The sequence below is a fragment of the Erpetoichthys calabaricus genome, chromosome 17, assembly GCF_900747795.2.
Source record: "Erpetoichthys calabaricus chromosome 17, fErpCal1.3, whole genome shotgun sequence".
Lineage (NCBI taxonomy): Eukaryota > Metazoa > Chordata > Cladistia > Polypteriformes > Polypteridae > Erpetoichthys > Erpetoichthys calabaricus.
Window position 1 is genome coordinate 28,329,831 of NC_041410.2, and position 18,771 is coordinate 28,348,601.

Genomic DNA, 18,771 nt, shown 5'->3' on the forward strand with positions numbered 1-18,771 from the left:
AAAACTGTTCATAACAGTAGGTGAGGACATGAAAATCATGTTGGAGCAGATACAGGAAAAGGAATGGTTAGAAGACAACAGTAGAGAAGTCCCTGGTGAGGTAGAAAAGTGATACACTACTGGTCTTTAAAATGTCTACATGGGACCCTGGGCTAAGTGAGGTAGCGTCATTTTTGATATTTATGTGTCCCTCGCCATCTTCATTCTGTCTGTTCAGGCATCCCACTGGGTAAAAAACCTCAAACAGTTGCTTATATAAGGGGACAGCCCTGAATGGTAGGGTGTTTGAGGTGAAGCTGGGAGCCTCATAGGTGTTGTTTTGAGGTAACAGGATAGTGTAAGCTGCAGCAGGCAGACACCCAGTTCCTCCAGTGACAGCACTGAAAAAAATTACAGAAGGAAGCAACAACATAAAGAGGCCCCAATAATGCTAAATTGAAATGCGATATAAAGACACCATTCTATAGTGTCCATTTGAGCATGGAAGAGGAGGAAGAGAGGACAGATGAGGGAAAGTTTTGTGGGGGTGTAAAAGACAAGTTGCTCTGGAACTAGATTTATTAATTTATGTTCCCACTTATTCCTTAGGGTATTGGGGCACAGGATGTGCACTGGGCACATGGCAGAAGGAAGCTCTGTATAGGAAGGCAATTCATTATACACATAAACAACTGAAAGCACCAGAAGAACACTAATGTGGGGAGCAAGCAAACACCACTGACCAAGCTGGGATTAGAACTCAGGACGGTTGAGCTGTGAAGCAGCAGTATAGTAAAATGTTGCACCTCATCAAAAATAATTAAAGTAGATTTCATTGTACATAGTGTCTTCCTCCAGGCTGACATCATTCCAAAGTTCTTCACTAAAATTACAAAGTTTCTAATTTTAAAATTACTAATTTAATTACAAACTAGTAAAATTACTAATTACAATTACTAACTGATATTTTGCTTTTTTTATATATTTATATATATTTTTGTTTACAATTTGAGTACTTACAGATCATTACAATCCACTGGAACACAATGCCTTTACTACAGCCCGGGGTTTTGCTGGTCACAGATTGCCTTTGCTCAGCTTGCCTGTTCATACGCCTGCTGAGATCATCCTATGAGAAGACCTCATGTTGACTCAGGGCTCCCTCTTGTGTTTCTCTTCAGCACCACAACATTACAAGAAGAGCAGGCTTTCTTAAAAAATATATATATATCTGAGGTTCGATTCCCCGAGAGGGGGGTGCAGTGAGTGTGTACGTCTGATGAGCCCAGAATTAGGGCGAAACATGTGTCGCATACTCTTTGCATTATTTGACAGTAAAATTATATATATAGTGACCAGATTTTATTCAAAATTTCACTAATAAGTAAAAACTACTTGTGCTAACATTTTGTTGGACATTGAATTCAATTAAATGCATAGATTTGTTAAAGTGAAATTTCTAACCAGCTTTACTATGGAAAGAAAATAACACATTATATAAAAGTTGATGAAAGTATGTAGGATAATAGTTATAATTAGAGAAATTTTCAAATTATAAGATTTTTTTTTAATCATTTAAGAAATGTATGCATTTCAATTGTATTAATTATTTTATGAGCGCCCCACAATTTTATTTTCAGTCACATATGACCAACAAAATCTTAGTACAAGAAAAAAAAATTTTTACTTTTTAGTGCTTTTTTGAATAAAATCACGTCACTTAAAAAAATATATATATATATATATAAAAAAATATTCCCGCCTGTGGGAAACTACAGCCTGTTCCAAAGGAGGAGGGTCTGGGCAATGGGCTAGTAACCCTTTCCCTGTAAAACCCTTTATTATTACAGAAACAATAAGCAATATCCAAAGAAATCAATGTCAGCACATAGATGATGGTAGTTCTATGATGGTACTGGATGAAAGCCAACTGGAAGTTAAGCACCCAATGCGTAACAAGATTCTGAGTCCAAAATTAACAACCCGAATTGGAACATGGAACGTGTGGACCTTATATCAGTGTGGAAAATTAGATAATTACTGGATGAACATTATGGGTATCAGCGAGATGAGGTAGACGGGCAGTGGTGAACTGATCAGTAAACAATTTTCTATTCTGGCCTTGACCTCCTTATATGTGGTGTTGGCTTCATGCTAAGCAAAGAACCAGCTCAAGCATTAGTTGGATGGAAACCAATTATTTAATACATCATAAAAGCACAATTTCAATCAACACATACGAAGACAACTGTGATACAAGTTTATGCACCGACAGAAGATGCAGAAGAATGTGACAAAGATGCGTTTTATGATCAACTGCAAGACACAACCAATGAGACTCCCAATCATGATGTAAAGCTGCTCATTGGTGATCGAATGCTCAAATTGGTGCTAACAGACAGGGATTGGAACAAGTCATTGGTCCCCAAGGCACTGCAATAGAGACAAACGACAATGGGGATTGGCTGTTATACTTATGCAACATCAGTGGCATATGTCAGAAACACATATTTCATCCACAAAACCATTCACCAGAAAACATGGAAATTGCCCAATGATGTTACCAACAACAAAATTGACTATATATGTATCAATAATTGATGGAGATTGCATCTTTTGAACATTAGGGTATATCCTGGAGCCGACTTCGAATCACATCACCGTCTGACAATGGCCACTTATCGTTTACACCTGAAAAGAAAAAAACAATGCAAACTGACCTATAGCAGTTGAGAAACTGAAAGACACAGTAATTGCAGAACAATTTAAGATTAAACTCGAAAATCGGTTTGAATTATTGCAGCATAGAGCTAATACTGAAGATCAGTGGACTGGGTTCAAAAATACAGTGATTGAGGTTGCAGAAAAAATAATTGGACGATGAAGAGGCACACAAAAATAACATGGCAGCTAATTGACAAAAGGAGGATTGCAAAAAGCCAAAGAGGGCAAGCAAAATCAGAAGAAGAGAAGGAAAAAGCTACGAGAAAATACTGACAATTAGACAATGCTGTCAAAAGAAGTTGCTGGTCTTACAAGAAGGCATGGATTGAGCATAAAGGAGAGGAAGCACAAGAAGCAGCAGAACAGAATGATGCCAAGATTCTAAACTGCATAATTAGAAATCTGACTGGAGCCAGGAGCAATTCCAATGTACCTATCAAGCACAAACCGCAAGATTCTAAACACCAAAAAAGAACAGGATGCACAATGGGTGGAGCACTTCCAAGAGACACTAAACCAACCAAATCCAACAACAACATATGATTTCAATACCTACCACCAAGCAGATGGACTTGATGTGAACATCAATACAATCACCATTGAGGAAATTCAAGCAGCAAGTAGAATGGTGAAGAAAAACATGGCACCTGGAATCAATCAGATTGCAGCTGAGCTACTGAAGCATGATGGAAATATATTGGCACAAAGAATGACAATTTTACTGAATAAGTGCTGGCAAGAAGAATACGTCCCTGCAGAATGGAAGAAAGGTGTGATCGTCAAGTTACCAAAGAAAGGCAACCTCATAGACTGTAAGAACTGGAGGGGCATCATGCTTCTTTCTGTCCCTGGCAAAGTCTTCTGTACTGTACTTCTTAGGCGTTTAATTGGGGCAATTGACATAATCCTTCAAGAAGAGCAAGCTGGATTCCCATGTGGACGTTCACATAATGAACAAATATTCACATTGAGAAACATCATTGAGCAATGTCGAATTCCAACGTCCGTTATTCATTAATTTCATCAGTTATCAAAAGGCCATTGATGGTGTTCATAGAGAATCATTATGGCACATCGCAAGATCACATGGCATCCCACAAAAATATATTAACATCTTCAAGAAGCTCTATCTCAATTCCAGTTGCTGTGTAAGAACCAACAATGGCACCACCAATTTCTTCAATATCAAAACAGGCGTGAAACAAGGATGCATTTTATCACCATTTCTGCTTCTTCCTGCCATCGACTTTGTCATGAAGAATGCAAAGGACAAACCAAATATTGTCATTTCATGGAAACAAGGTACCTGACTGACAAATTTAGACTTTGCAGACGACATAGTTACGACAACATTGTTATCCGAGATGAATGGACAGCTGCAAGATATGACCACAAACTTGGAGGCAGAAGCTGCCAAAGTTGAATTATGAATAAAACCAAAATAAAACGAAGGTGATGTGCACAGGCTCCATTCAAACTGGCAATACAGTGATCTAAAGTGTGCAGCAGTTCCCTTAACTTGGCAGAATACTATCTTGTACAGATGGGGGTACTGAAGCAGATGTCAACTGCAGAATCAACAAAGCATCAACAGTCTTTCAATAAATGCGCTCCATATGGTCAACACAAACAATTACCATGCAGATGAAAATTACACTCTTCAACACCATTATTATGATAACTGAAATTTATGCCAGCGCAACATGGAAAATTACAGCAAAGGTAGCAAGAAAACTGAATGTTTTCCAACAGCGCTGAAGAATCCTGAATATCACTTATTGTGATTATATCACATATGAAGAAATCCTGCAATGTACTGGCATGAAAAGACAGTAGGATGTCATAATGGAACATCGCTTACGATTAGCAGGACATATTCTTCACCTACCTGACCACTGACATCCCAAGATAGAAATGACACTGACACCACCAAAGTGAAGAGAAAAAAGGAAGACCAGTAAAGACATGGCACAGAATATTCCAAGAAGACCTGAAACTTATCAAAATCAAGTGGGAAGATATGGATACAGTTGCCAGTGATCGACAAAAATGGAGAAAGCTTATTGCCCAACGCACTCAACTGCACAGGAGGAACTAAGTCTATTTTTTGCCACCCTAATACTACACAGTTCTTGGCACATTACAAAATTCTTGACTTGAATGGGAATGTGATTTGATAGAAATGACATTAGCAGCAGTATAGAATCGAACCTACTATCTTAAAGTGAAACGTAACATTCATTCATGTTCATATGTCATTTCAGAAAATCCTAACCATGGTGAAACCTTACACATATAAAGTACTGCAAATGTATATTTGTCTGTTGGAGAATCAATCCTTCAATCTTTCTTAGAAAAGCCCAACACTTTATCCATTGAGCAAAGTACAAAATTACTTTTTAAAAAGTGAACACCACTTGACACTTAGGAAAGTTATTTGTATGACATTGGAAATAGTGAAATACAGGTACTACTACCATGCTTCCTAGATGGTATTGATCCTGTAAATATTCCTTCCAGACATCTACTCAGGTGAGCTATTGCAGCATCAATTGTGGCTCAGAGTCTCAAAATCTCCAAGGTGTGCCAGAAGAATGGCTTTCTGCTATGTCTGAAAAAAAACCCAACAGCAAATACTAATATCTTTGTCCATAAAGTGTTTGCAAACCATTACACAGAAGGTACTGTGGGTATGCAGGTAAAGTCTTATGAGATTTAAGTGGACATTTAGGCCTGAATCCTAAGCATAACAAGTAACACAAACCACACAATCTTCTTCACAAAGTATGGTTGTTCGTATTATGATGAGGAATTGGTAATTTTGTCAAAACTGAATGGAAAGATAAATGAAATACAATAAAGAGAATTAATGGATGCACAACAAACCTTCATTACCATTTCCAGTTTGGCTAGAAGATTCAGCAAACGTCCCAGATGTTACAGATCTGTTAGAGATGTGGTAAAACAATGTGCTGGCCCGGATATTTCTTTTATACTATATTTCTATATTTCCATTAATATATTTTTACATCTAGCCTGAAGATGGGGCCTAAGCTGCCTCGAAAGCTTGCATATTGTAATCCTTTTAGTTAGCCAATAAAATACGTCATTTAGCTTGACTTCTCATTGCATCCATAATGGCTAACGTGGTACAACACTCTACTACTACTATATTTCTGAAACAATTTACATAAAAATACAGTAGCAAGCTGTATAATGCTGAATTTAGTCATCACTTCTGGACAAATTCCCGCCTTTGGAAACGCCTAACTGCATTTCACCTGTCTGACACGTGCTGACTTCAGTTTTTCCAAGATCAATATTTTATACCAACTGTCTTCTTCTTGCTTCACAGATGTTTCTTTAAACTTTGCCCTTGATAATGATACACTCTCTCCATTGTCAGATAACTTTCTCTTACCTTTGCTTAACTAATTTCCTCAATGACCCATTCTGGAGGCATCCCTTTTCATAATATTTATAAGGTTTGACCCTTACTTGCTACTTATGCCACTTAATTTTATTTTCAATCACTTTTTTCTCTCTGGATTACATTGCTGCATCTACTGACCATTCACACTTTCAGAAAAATAATCTCCCCAACTCATCCAAACATGCTGCTGATTGATAGGTGAAGGCAATTCCTTATTTCAACAAAAATAATGCTGTGCATTGCTTTCTCCACTGGTTTCTTATAACTGCTATGATTCAGCTCAGTTTTGCCACTGCACATATACTATTACTATTTTAAAATAGAGCTTGTTAGAATCTAATCTGTAATTTTAACCATGTACAGTATGTTTTGTCAAGGATCAAATAAAATTTTTTGATAAAAATGTGCTACCTCTGCCCAGTAATGCTACTCTCCAATAAATTGGTCTAATAACTCCAAAACCATCTCTACATTCCTTTAATAGAACTAAAGTCATACTTACTGAGCGACAGATTGCTGAATTTCCCAATTTTTTTGAAAACTATTTCTTTTTGCTCCTTTCTAGTCAATTTAGGTTTATCCTACCTCCACTGATTTTTTTGTAGCTAGGTGTCCAAACATCAAGTAGGCATTCTTGACTATTTCTAAATATGCGCTGCTACAACCCAGGCAGCCATGTGGATTTCTCTTCTTTAAAAGCCATTTGCTTTTTAGTGGATCTGATGAATAACGTTCTTTTTTTTTTTCTTGCTCCCTCTTAATTTTTCTTCATCTCAGCTTGGATATGAGACACACCACTGCATTAATCTTGTTTGTTTTATAAATTATTTTTTTCCTGAGCTATTTCTTTCTATTGCATCCTTCTCAGATGAAATGAGACTCAATAGGGAATTGATTCACTCGATGAGATGATGTTCTCACTAAACGCTTGGTTAAGTATCCCCCATGTCTAAATAATATTCAGCTCTGTAGGGTGGTTACTTGATTCTCAGCTCACATAACAGTTGGGTAACATGTTATTGTAGATTCATTTCCCAAAGAAAGGAAGCTTACATCACTCTTTTTGAGAGTATTCTCTTGTTTTGGGCAGCACTGCAGTCTAATCACTGATGAATATGACAGAATACACCCAACGTTTCTTCAATGTCCCTTGAAAACACTTTCTGATATTCTGGTATTATTATGAAAGTACAATTTTCCTTACTCATGTTGGGGATCCACAACAAACACAAGTCTAGAAAATTCACTTGAAGTGGCACCTTCTGCACAGGATGCATAAATATGGGGTCAATCCAAAGCACCAAGAAGGCCACTTGTGCACCCCAGGAAAACAATTCAGAAACAGGGAAACTAAGAATTCTTTTCAGAACTCTTATTTATTTAATTTCTTTTTTGTTTGTTTTACATTGTACACACAAAACCCAAAATGTTGCTTCATAAGATTATTAGAATCATTCATCCTGCATGACTCTGGAAAATGAACTGACAGAAAAGCATACAGCTCATTATCTGTTGAAAGGTGCTCTCCTTGAAACTCTCTTCATTTTTTCAGCATTGAAAACATTAAAAATAAGTGCAGCTTGGTCAAACCACTTCTTGACCAACATTCCTTTTCTGTTTTATTTTATTACAATTCTTCATTTCCATTAAAATACGTTAAAAAAACATGATGAACAAATGAAACATGGAAATGGACTTCATTTACTAATCCATGTCGTTTTTTCTTTTCATTATTCAGAATCTAAGTAAGAGAGGTGTGAATGTATGTCTTTATTACTTTAAAATACTTTACTTGCAAAGAGTGGGTGTTGAGTTGGATGGCCAGACATCATTTATGAATGGCCACACATTATTCCTTTAAACTAACTGAAACATAATTAAATTTCACTCAATAAGATAAAACTCAGCCTAGTTTTCTTCTCCTTTACTTATCAAGAAGCTTCAGTTGAGCTTAAATACACATTTCACTTCACAATCCAGACTCAGACCTCTGGACAGACAATGAATTGTATGTTTATTCATTAAGTTTAGATGATAAAATAATAAAAATAATTAACCTTTTCAGTTTACTTAGAAAACCAATGTCATTTAGCTACAAATAACCAAGTGTGAAATTTAATTGTAGAATCCGGGACACCCTGTATAAAAAAGCAAAGGCAGAAGTAGCAGTTGTGCCATGTGAATGTATTCATCCTTATTATGCCACCAATCAGAACTGCATTAGCATTGTCCTGTTAAAGAACTATTATAGTGGCCTCTGGTGGCATGGTATTCCTAAACTTTTGGATTAATGAAATGTCACAAGAATAATAATGCACTGCACCCCATTCGCCCCAACATATTTGGTCAGCTGATACCCTGACTCCAGTGTCACAGCAGAGTGTTGGATAAAAATGTGCTTTACTTCCAATACTGAAGGCAAACTGTCTTCTTACAGGCAATGGGAAATTTAACTGATGCTATTGTCAGAAAGCTGTATTAATGATGGTTGGAGTAATTAATATTATATATATTTTTTAGTCATCCAGATTTATCGAATGATATTGCTTCATGCAAAGCAGTCAGGGCATGAGCTTTATTTGTTTAGCTCTATTTCTGACAAACCTGAGAATTTTCACAAAGTCAGACATATTTGCTAACCCTGAATGAAATACTCTCATGTTATCAGAAGCCATTCAAATGAAGCAAAGGACAGTACAGTGTACTTGAATAAAATGCCACATACAAATGAGAAGTAAATAAACAAAGAAACAGGCCATGGTTTTCTGCAGGAAGAGACTTGATCTGCCTGTTGCATTCTGAATCATGATAAAAAAAGAAAAAGAAACTTTTAAAGGATTCATTAATTTTCTGCAGTTTTTTCCACCATAGAAATTCATGAGTTCCATATGCAATATTGTCTTATGAAAACAGGACTTAGTATGTTCTATTTATAATAGTACAAAAAAAGGTATCCCTGTCTAAATATCAGGAGGGTCTTTTAATCTCCCTCTGTAGTTTTCAGGGATATCTGGCTGAGAAGATCTCTTTGTCACTGACTCTTCTTTTGTTTTATATCATCTTCATGTTGAATTTGCGGGGAGCATCGGCAGCACCACTGCTCATGCCAGCATCAGATTTGCGTGGCACATACTCAATTTCAATGTTGTGTTTTGTATTCCCTTTACCTCTGCTCCACAAAAACAAGAGGACCAGACAGAACAGCACAACTCCAAGGAATGAAATGAAGCCCATTGTAGTTGCTATGATAAGAGTTTTGATGTCAAACGGGAAGGGCACAGTGGCTCTTGTCCCATTCAAACCACTGTCATTGGGCTGGTTAGAAATAAAGGCCAGAGTCTTATTGGGCTGGAGGGGCCAGTCAGGTGAGTAGCTACGGACATGCAGGTGAGCTACGGCAGTGTCGTTTCCCCCTGCATTGCTAGCAATGCAGATATAGGTGCCATTATCCTGGATCTGAGCATAGCGCACCTCCAGGGTGCCATCTGGAAACACTGTAAGCCTCCCATTAGTCTTTGTTGTGATGAGATTCTTGCGAGGCGATAGCCACATAATAACTGGCACTGGATCACCGTCTGCTCGGCACACAAAGTGAACAGTGTGGCCTTCATCCACAAAAACCTTTTGGGGCTGCCTGTCCCGGATCCTTGATTTACGGCATGTGAAATAATTGGGGAGAAGAACATCAGGAAAGTCCTTAAACTCCTTTCCCTGGACAAACTCTGGTGTGGTGCAGGTTGGCTGCTGTCGGTTAAAGTTCAGGCGCCAGCGTCGACGGAAGACCCAGAGTAAGCGGCAATCGCAAGCCAAGGGATTGCTATCAAGAATAAGTGTTTCCAAATTGCCCACAGAGTGAAATGCCGATTCCTCCAGTGTGGAGAGATAGTTGCCTGAGACATTAAGAATGCGCAGATAATTGAGGCCTCGGAATGAGTATGGTTCAATAATGGTCAGCTGGCCACCTACAAGATGGAATTCCTGCAGCCTCAACAAATCATGAAGCATGCCACCTTCCACAGTGTGGATGGGATTAAAAGACAGATTTAGGAAGCGCAAGTATACCAGGTGACGGATTGCCACATATGGAATGCTGGTAAGGTTGCAGTGAGTTATGGTCAGGGATGTCAGGTTAAGGCCATACAGGCAATTTGAGGTCATTGTGTCCAGGAAGGGCCAATGGGAAATTTCAAGGACTTTGAGCCTGTACAAGCGTTTGAAGGAATAATCCTTGACCACATTGATATTAAGGTACCGCAGTCGCAACACAATCAGGCTGTGGAGGTGAGAGAGAGCTTCTGTAGGAATGGATGTCAAGTTGCACTTCTCCAGAGTAAGCTGTTCCAAGCTGCTGAGACCATGGAAGGCGCGGTGAGAAATAAAGACCAAGTCATTATCACCAACCTCTAAAGCCTTAAGGTTATAAAGGTCTTGAAACATATAGTCCAGCAGAATAACAATCTTATTTTCACTTATATCAAGATGGGTAAGGTTGCTCAAGCCCGTGAAGACCCCTAGCTGAATGAGTTTCAGCTTGTTGCTGCGCAAACCCAACGTCCGCAGTCCATAGAGATTGTTGAAGGCCCCTGGCTCAATGATAGAGATGACATTCTCATTGAGTTCCAGTTCCTCAAGATGGGGGAAGGGAGAAAATTCATCAGGGTTAATGGTTTTGATACGATTTTTGCTCAGATCCAGCAGCCGTGTTTCTGTGGGAATTCCATCTGGAACTGCAATCAACCTCTTGCGATGGCACAAAACAGATCGCTCCTGAGGGTTGCAGTCACAACGAGCAGGACACCCAGTGGCCGAGCCTGACAAGACAGTACCAAGCATCAACAGCAAGATGGGCTGCCAGCAAGCCACTAGGGAGCTGTGCACACTGGCCTCCCCAGCCACCATCCTCCCTTTTACCTGTAGAGACAAAAAAAAGAAAAAACTTAAATGTTACCTTCTTTTTGTACAGCCAACCATGTATGAAAGCAAAACTAAAATGCCTTCATGCATTTGTACCATTCTTTTACATTTTTAGGAGCTGGAACCTTTTCTATTAGCAGGCACAATGTAAAAATGCACAGCACTGGGATTGGATAATATTTATCCTACATCGCTTAAGGGGCTTAGTGATTACATATATAAACATTTGGTCAGATATTTTTTAAAAGTCTGGAAGAACAGGAAGATAACTAATATTATCCCGTTATATAAAACAGGTGATCTGCCAAATCCAAGTAACTATAGGCTGATAAACTTAACATGCATTACGGTAAATTAATGAAAGGAATTTTTAAAGACAGAATGGAGAATCTCATGGCAAGAAAAAAATGTGTCAGTGAGAAGTCTGCAGGCTTAAATGGGGGAGATCAGGTTTCACAAATATGATGGAATTCTATGAGGAGGAAACAAAATAACATAATATGATATTATTTACCTTAATTTTCAGAAAGCTTTTGATAAGGTAACACATGAAAGGCTACGCATCAAACTAAAAAAAACTAGGAAATTAAAATGGTGTGCAAAACTGGCTCAAGCACAGAAGCACAGAAAGCTAAGGGTAATAATTTTTTATTAATTTTGAGTTTGATTTGATATACTGTAATGCTCATAACCTAATCAGAATTAGGGGATTTTATATATGGTGTCCGTCGGGGTCAGTGTAGAGTCCACTGTTCTTCTTAATATATATAAATGATAGATGAGACCAAAGTTGGTAGAATGGTAGATAATCTGAAATTGGGTGAATTACACTGATTTGTGTAAGATAAACTTTATTGTGAGCTAATGTAAGGTATCACATATAGGAAGTAATAAATGTTAGGTTTGAACATATAATGGAAAGTCTGAATACTGAAAGTACCCCTTATGAGAAGGACCAAGATTCTGTAGTGAACTTGTGACTATCTAAATCTAGACAGTGTATAGATGCCACTAAGATGGGTGACAGAATGTTAGGTAATATAGCATAATATGTAGAGTAAAAGTTAAAGGATGTTATGGGCAAACTCTAAAACACAGTGATACGGACTTAGCTGAAGTACTGCACACAGTCATGGTCTTCAAGCTACAAAATGACATACTGTAAGTGCTAGAAAAAGTTCAGAGAAGAGTGACTAGAATGATTGAAGGACTGTAAGGAATAAGTTAAGAAGAAAGATTAGAGAAGTTGAACCAGTTTAACCAAAGAGGTTAAAAGGTGAAATTATTTAAATTTTTAAATTTATGAAAGAAATCAGTACAGTGGACCAGGCCGCTACTTTAAAATAAGTTCTTCAACAAGACACAGATGGAAACTTGTTAAGGGTAAATTACGTGCAAACATTAGGAAGGTTTTTTTTCACACAGATTACTATAGACACATGGAATAAGTTGCCAAGTAGTGTGGTAGAGAGTAGGACTTTGGAGAACAACTTTGGAGAAATTAGGTGGTAGGAATGAGAATTTGGTTGTGCTGAATGGCCTGTTTTTGTTAAACATTTTCCAATAAGAACATTAATGTTTTTAAATGTAAATATGCCAGACCCCACTGTGGCAAATGCACCAATTCATGACTGGAACACTCAGCTGCCACACAGTCCACATTTTGTTTAAACTTTCTCTTCTGTTACTATGTTTAGTAAAACGCTTTACTAAGACCTTGAAAGAAAGTTAACATAATAAACACTTTATAATATTCAATGTATGTTACTTTCAATTATATACAATGAACTTAAGAAAAATAATGTCATTAAAGTAATGAACATGATTAAAGGGACATTCAACAATGCAGCAAAAACCATATGGAATAGTCAATGACTACAGATGAGAGACAAGTGTAGCATATGTAGAAGACTGATAACCATCAAAAATGCTTAAACAATTTGAATCATTTCAGGGCATTTGAAAAAAAATGAAAAGCAGAGCAAAACTTCCACAAAGTGGACACACCAACGGGAAGCTATTGAAAGACTGCCTGTGTGCAAACATACTTTTTAATTATTGCTGTTGTTATTGTTTTTCATAAGCTGTGAATAAAGGTGTGTGTCTGCATCATTTATGCTGGAGGGGAAATTAAATAACAAAGGCTCACTGTGTTTGCCACTTCATTACATTTTATCCATTGTGCATTTTTATTTTTAATCAAAAGTTTGGTTTTAATACGGTTTTGCTTTTGTCATTTATACACATTTATTACAATATGTAAATGTTCTGAAATGATGTTCTTTGCTGCAGGGTGTAAACTTGTTTTTTCACAAAATACTTCAAAATGAAATAGATATAATAGAATGGCTGAGAGGTGTTACATTGTTCAGATGGAGCATTATATGGTCATTTCAATATTTCGGGTTTTATTGCATGTTTAAATGAAATCTACCATAGACCATGTATCATTCTTAATTTAATTTATGTTACTTATGGTTTTTACCTGTATGAACCAGTGTGACTTGCAAGGGTTCACAACTTGTGGTCTGAAACTTTTAAGGAATACCTTTGTCTTTCACTGTCTAGTGACAGCTAAGCAAATGTTTCACAGCTAATAAAAGGAATAAGAAAAACACTGATGTCTGTTCTGCACTCAGTCAACATTTCAATGGTGAAGCCCTGGCAAAGTCTGAAAATATATTTTGGCATGCTTGAATGACAAGCTTTTTGCAGTTGTGAATAATATGTCGTTTCCATTTCAACAGGTAGAACTTACCATCTGGGCCCACTTTTAAAAACTCCCTCCTCCATCCTGTTGCCAGTTGACAACTTTATGCCCGTGTCCACCTTCAGTTATTTACATTTCTTAATTAGTAGTGAGCTACAACATCACAAAATTTTTATTTCTAATTGAATGTCCTTAAATATGTATATTTGTTACCCAACCTCCAATAGCTCCCCCAAGAAATGGTATCCTTGGAAACCAGATGCTGGAATGATTTGCACTACAAGGTTGGTATAAATCAAGCAGAGACATGTTATAAGCTACCATTGCTTCTAACAAAGACTTCCATATACAAGGAGGTGAGCACACTTCCTAAAATATTTTAACTGTGAAAGCACACCTTATCAAATGTTTCTGCTCTAAAATGGTGGTTTGCTAGGTTAGATAAAAATGGCATATATATAGTAGTTTCTTTTGCTTTTTCTCTGCTTTTAGTATTACAGTGCTTGCTGTTACAAGTCGATGCATGCTAATGTACAAACACCACCAGCTCTGTATTGTGTACTGTTCATGAACATATGTTCTCTCATTTTCCATGTTTTCTGATATCTTAAGCACACTTTACCTGTCTGTCTAACCTCTACAGAGGTAAATTTACACACATGTGATGTTTTATTATTTTCATTAATTATTCAGGATCTTTCCCTGATCTCTCTATCTCTCCTTCTTTATCTCTCTTTAACTCACATCAGTATTGTGTCTTCCTCCACCATCCTAAAATCCTGTCCTACTATACAACACATTCTATAAAAACAATGGCAATAATACTTTTTCTTACTTTGTGAATAAGCTTATCTTTTTCAGAAGACCACTATTTCTCTCTCTCACAGCTACTAAATATGAATATATCAATTTATTATATATGCAGCCTATCTGAAATGTGGTCTTTGTTTTATAAAAAAACAGCCACACACTTTACAGCTCTAGTTTGCCTAAAGCAAATTTAGGGAATTACTGTATATTCTGAAAACTTCCAATTTTTGATTTGTATCCAGGTATCAGGTTGTATTCTGATTTTGACATTTTATTTTATCATGCACAGATTAATTCTCTCAGATAAAACAAAGGATCCACAATTGCACTACTACTGTGCAATTGAGTAAAATACACCTTCCAGTAAATACAGCAAATACACCTCCCTCACTCAAGACCTTGCCAACATAAAATAAACTGCATTTTTTTTTTCAGTGATATGTACCCATTCCAGTCTAACATTTAGTAACATATCCCCTGTATTTCCTTGTACTTTGCCTGTGCTTCTTAAAATAGTAAATATGTGGCAGAAACACATTTTAGAAAAACACAAAACCTAAGGCATTCATGAATGCTAAGTGCTGCCAAGTGTACACAAAGCCCTAGATACATTCTTTGAGACAGAATTATATTTTCATTGCAAGTTTCAGCTTTGTTCAGCAACATTCTTCTATTTTTTAAATATTACTCAATATCAGCCTTTCTATACCCTTCATGGCCTTTTTATAATGGCAATGTTGTCCTTCCTGTTTTAAAACACCTTCTCATGTCCCCATGCCATTCCTCATTCAAGGAGTATAGCAAGCTATGTCATTTTCACTAGGCTAGCTTCTTCTGGGGAAGGATAGATTCATAGCTGATAATGCCACACACTTGATGTTAAGAAACAGACACATGTTGAAGGAAATAAAGATGATAAAAAAAGAAATACTGAAGACTTTCCAGAGAAAATGCATTAAAATGGCAGAAAAATAATGCAAGAAAAACATAACCTAAGCTGTGTCTTTGCAAATGGTACAGTATGTGATATTCCTGAAAAACACAGAGACACAGCAAGTAATGGTCACCATCATACTATATTAATCTGAGTGAATTGTCAAGAGTCATTAGTGTTGAAATGTTTCTGTGAACCACACAATCTGATAAATATATATGTATTTAAAGTAAATATTCTCGACTTCTTGTACTACTACCATTACCCTCAGCAACTTCCAAAAGCAATTCACCATGCACTTGCAGCACTGGAGAATTAACACTAGAATTACCAGAGTCTACAAAAAAAAAACCCGTAGATCCGGCCCACCTTAAAACTGTTCTCACCTCTCTTTTGTTTTCTAAATGTGCCGATTAAGACGAGCAGCAAGCAGCCGGCTATTCCATTCCCCACCGTCGCAGAACGTTCACTAAGTTTTCCCAGCTCATGCCTTTTTTAATTATCTGGGAGTGACTGAACTGCTGGAGTTTTAGAGTGTAAATAATAGATCGTTATTTGGAACACACGCATTTCATGTGTGTTCCGTTTTTACAGTAATCTGTGTTAAAACATTGTTAAAAAAGAAACTTTTTAATATTTTAGTAATAAATGTTACAAAATGTAGGCATAAACTATATATGTGAAGCCTGAAGTTCAAACATCAAATAAACACTTTCACAAAAGGTTCAAGTATAATGCAATGCCTTCCATGGCGTAACGCTAAGATTTACTGACTCAGAGCGCAGCATTCCTGCTGTGTCTCAGAGACCAGCGTTCGATTCCCCGCTGGGGAGAAAGTGTTATTCTTTTTTTTCTTTTTAACCTCAAACGGACATAAAATTTATAAATTGGTATGTACTGTAAATCGTTAAGTTTAAAATGTTGATCGCAGTTATTTCTGTTGATTAATTCATGCTTTTTACTTAGAGTCAGAACAGGAGCTTATTTAGCTTATTCAGCTTCTGATCTGACTCTAACAGCGCCAGTATAAATTCACACCCGATCTGACGCTGTTCGTTTTCAAATAATATTGCATTACTTCGACGATGTTTTCTGATTGGTACTATTCGCGTCATAAAATTATTTTCTGCAAAACGTCACATATATTTGTCTCTTTCTTTTTTTAAAATGTGCGTTGATCACTGCCAGCATGTTGTAGCACACAGCAACTGGCCACCTGCATGTTCTTGCGCGCACTGAATAAGACAGCGCTATATGCAATCATCAGATTCAAATGTTAACAGTTAACAGTTCACACACACGCAAGGATCGTCTTTCCTACATTTACAACGTGTGTACTTGTTATAATGTACACACTTCTCTCTATGCTGTAGTTTCTATTACACACCTGAAAGAAAGACAATATATGTGAAAACATCATCACACTAATGCAATATTATTTGAAAACGAACAGCGTCAGATCGGGTGTGAATTTATGCTGGAACTGGAAATTCTCTGATGTGGAATCAGTTCTGTATGGTTGTGGGCGTGGGTGTGAGTGGTGGACATAACTGGGGATTACTGTGAATGTGCGTGGTGTTTTGAGATAATGAATAGAGCTGCAAATTACAGGTGCTTGTTCAGTGTAATAGGAGTCATAACACAGAGAGGTGTGTACACTGCAAAAAGTACACATGTCGTAAATGAAGGAAGGGCGGTCCTTTGAGTGTGTGGGAACTGTTAACATTTGAATGTGATGATTTTATATAGCACGTAACGGAAATCAGCAGTTCTTAGCATTGCACCACGCAAGCTGTCATATCAACTGCCTACTGCAACTTGCTTTCTTTTTTCTTTGGTTATAGTCTTGAATAAAAGTCCACTTGTTTTGTTATACTTTTACATCAACATATGTTTCTATGTTTGAGCAACACAGGCATGCTCAAAAAATACATGTGTAACGTCACGAAAAGTGCACGCAGACACTTCAGTTCGCAAGCATTGATACGAGAATGCAGTCACAAGTACACTGCAGAGCTATAGCGCATCTTTATGTGAAAACAGCAGTGTCAGATGGGTAGGGGGTTAGGGAAGGATCCTGAACGCGACTGAGAGAATGAAAAGTGAAAAAAAACAAAAAAACAAAACAAAGCTAACCTTTACAAGTATCATAAATTACACTGGCTGTTAAATACTGAAATCAAATGTATCTTTTTATTCTAAAATAGTAAGAATAAGAGCAGTTCACTTTTCAAAAGGGAGTCGTGCAGGCTTGAACTCGTGACCTTTTGTTTCCCAGTCAGCAACTGATACTATTGTGCCACGGCGGCAGTCTGAGTAAATCAGTGTCAATGTCGCACACTAAGGCGGCTTTTTTTCTGCAGTTATATTTTTGAATAAAAGCACACTTGTTCTGTTATATTTGTACCTTTTCTGAAAGTTTTTCTTTGATACTTGGACTTCAGGCTTCATACAATACAGTATATAGTTTATTCCTACATTTTGTCGTTTACTACTAGAATATGAAAAACATTTCTGTTTTAAAAATGTGTTTACACAGATTACTGTAGAAACGGAACACACATGAAATGCATGTGTTCCAAATAATGGTCTATTATTTCCACTCTAAAACTCCACTTCACTTCCAGATAATCAATCAAGGCATGAGCTGGGAGAAGTTCGTGCACGTTCTAAGTCGGTGGGGGGATGGAATAGCCGGCTGCTTGCAGCTTGTCTTTTTCTGCACATTTAGAAGACAAAAGACGCTGGCGGAGAGGTGCAAACGGATTTAAGAAGCGATTTAAGGTTGGACGGATCTATGAGTTTTTTCGTAGGCTCTGGTAATTCTAGTGTTAAATGACTTGATCATAGTATGAGCAGAGTTCATAAAAGCAATATAAAGCTTCTGTGTGCTCTTCTTTATTTTACCCCTGCTGTGGACAGCCTTTGTTTTTTTTAACTGTGATGTATTTATGAATCAAGATTTGTTTTTATAATGATTTCTAACATTCTTCTTTCTCCCTTAATCACTTTTGAAGTTTGCACAAATTAACTACTTGGCCAGTATATAAGCTAAGAAATAAATTCAACAAATAAAACAAATGAAGATCAGAAAAATATTCCCATGAAGGTGACACACCATAGCCCTCTAAAGTGACACCTCACCTTTTAATATCTGTTACTGATATGCCTCAAAATGTATAACAGATACAAACATTGCATTTGAGATTACACTTGTGCAATGACATTTTCCTGTCTGAAACTCTGACCTGCTCAGTTAAAACAGAA

At 37.1% G+C, this 18,771-nt stretch overlaps 1 protein-coding gene across 6 annotated transcripts in view; it reads right to left on the reverse strand.

Annotated features, from left to right (window-relative positions):
- Positions 1–7,493: 7,493 nt before the first annotated feature.
- lingo1a (leucine rich repeat and Ig domain containing 1a) overlaps positions 7,494–18,771 on the reverse strand; it is a 146,275-nt gene continuing 134,997 nt past the window's right edge. For all 6 annotated transcript variants that reach the window (XM_051920861.1, XM_051920859.1, XM_028823309.2 and 3 more), the window contains one exon: positions 7,494–11,047. In XM_051920861.1, the coding sequence (XP_051776821.1) occupies positions 9,188–11,035 (1,848 nt within the window). In that variant the 5' untranslated portion in view covers positions 11,036–11,047 and the 3' untranslated portion in view covers positions 7,494–9,187. The remainder of the gene's footprint in view (positions 11,048–18,771) is intronic.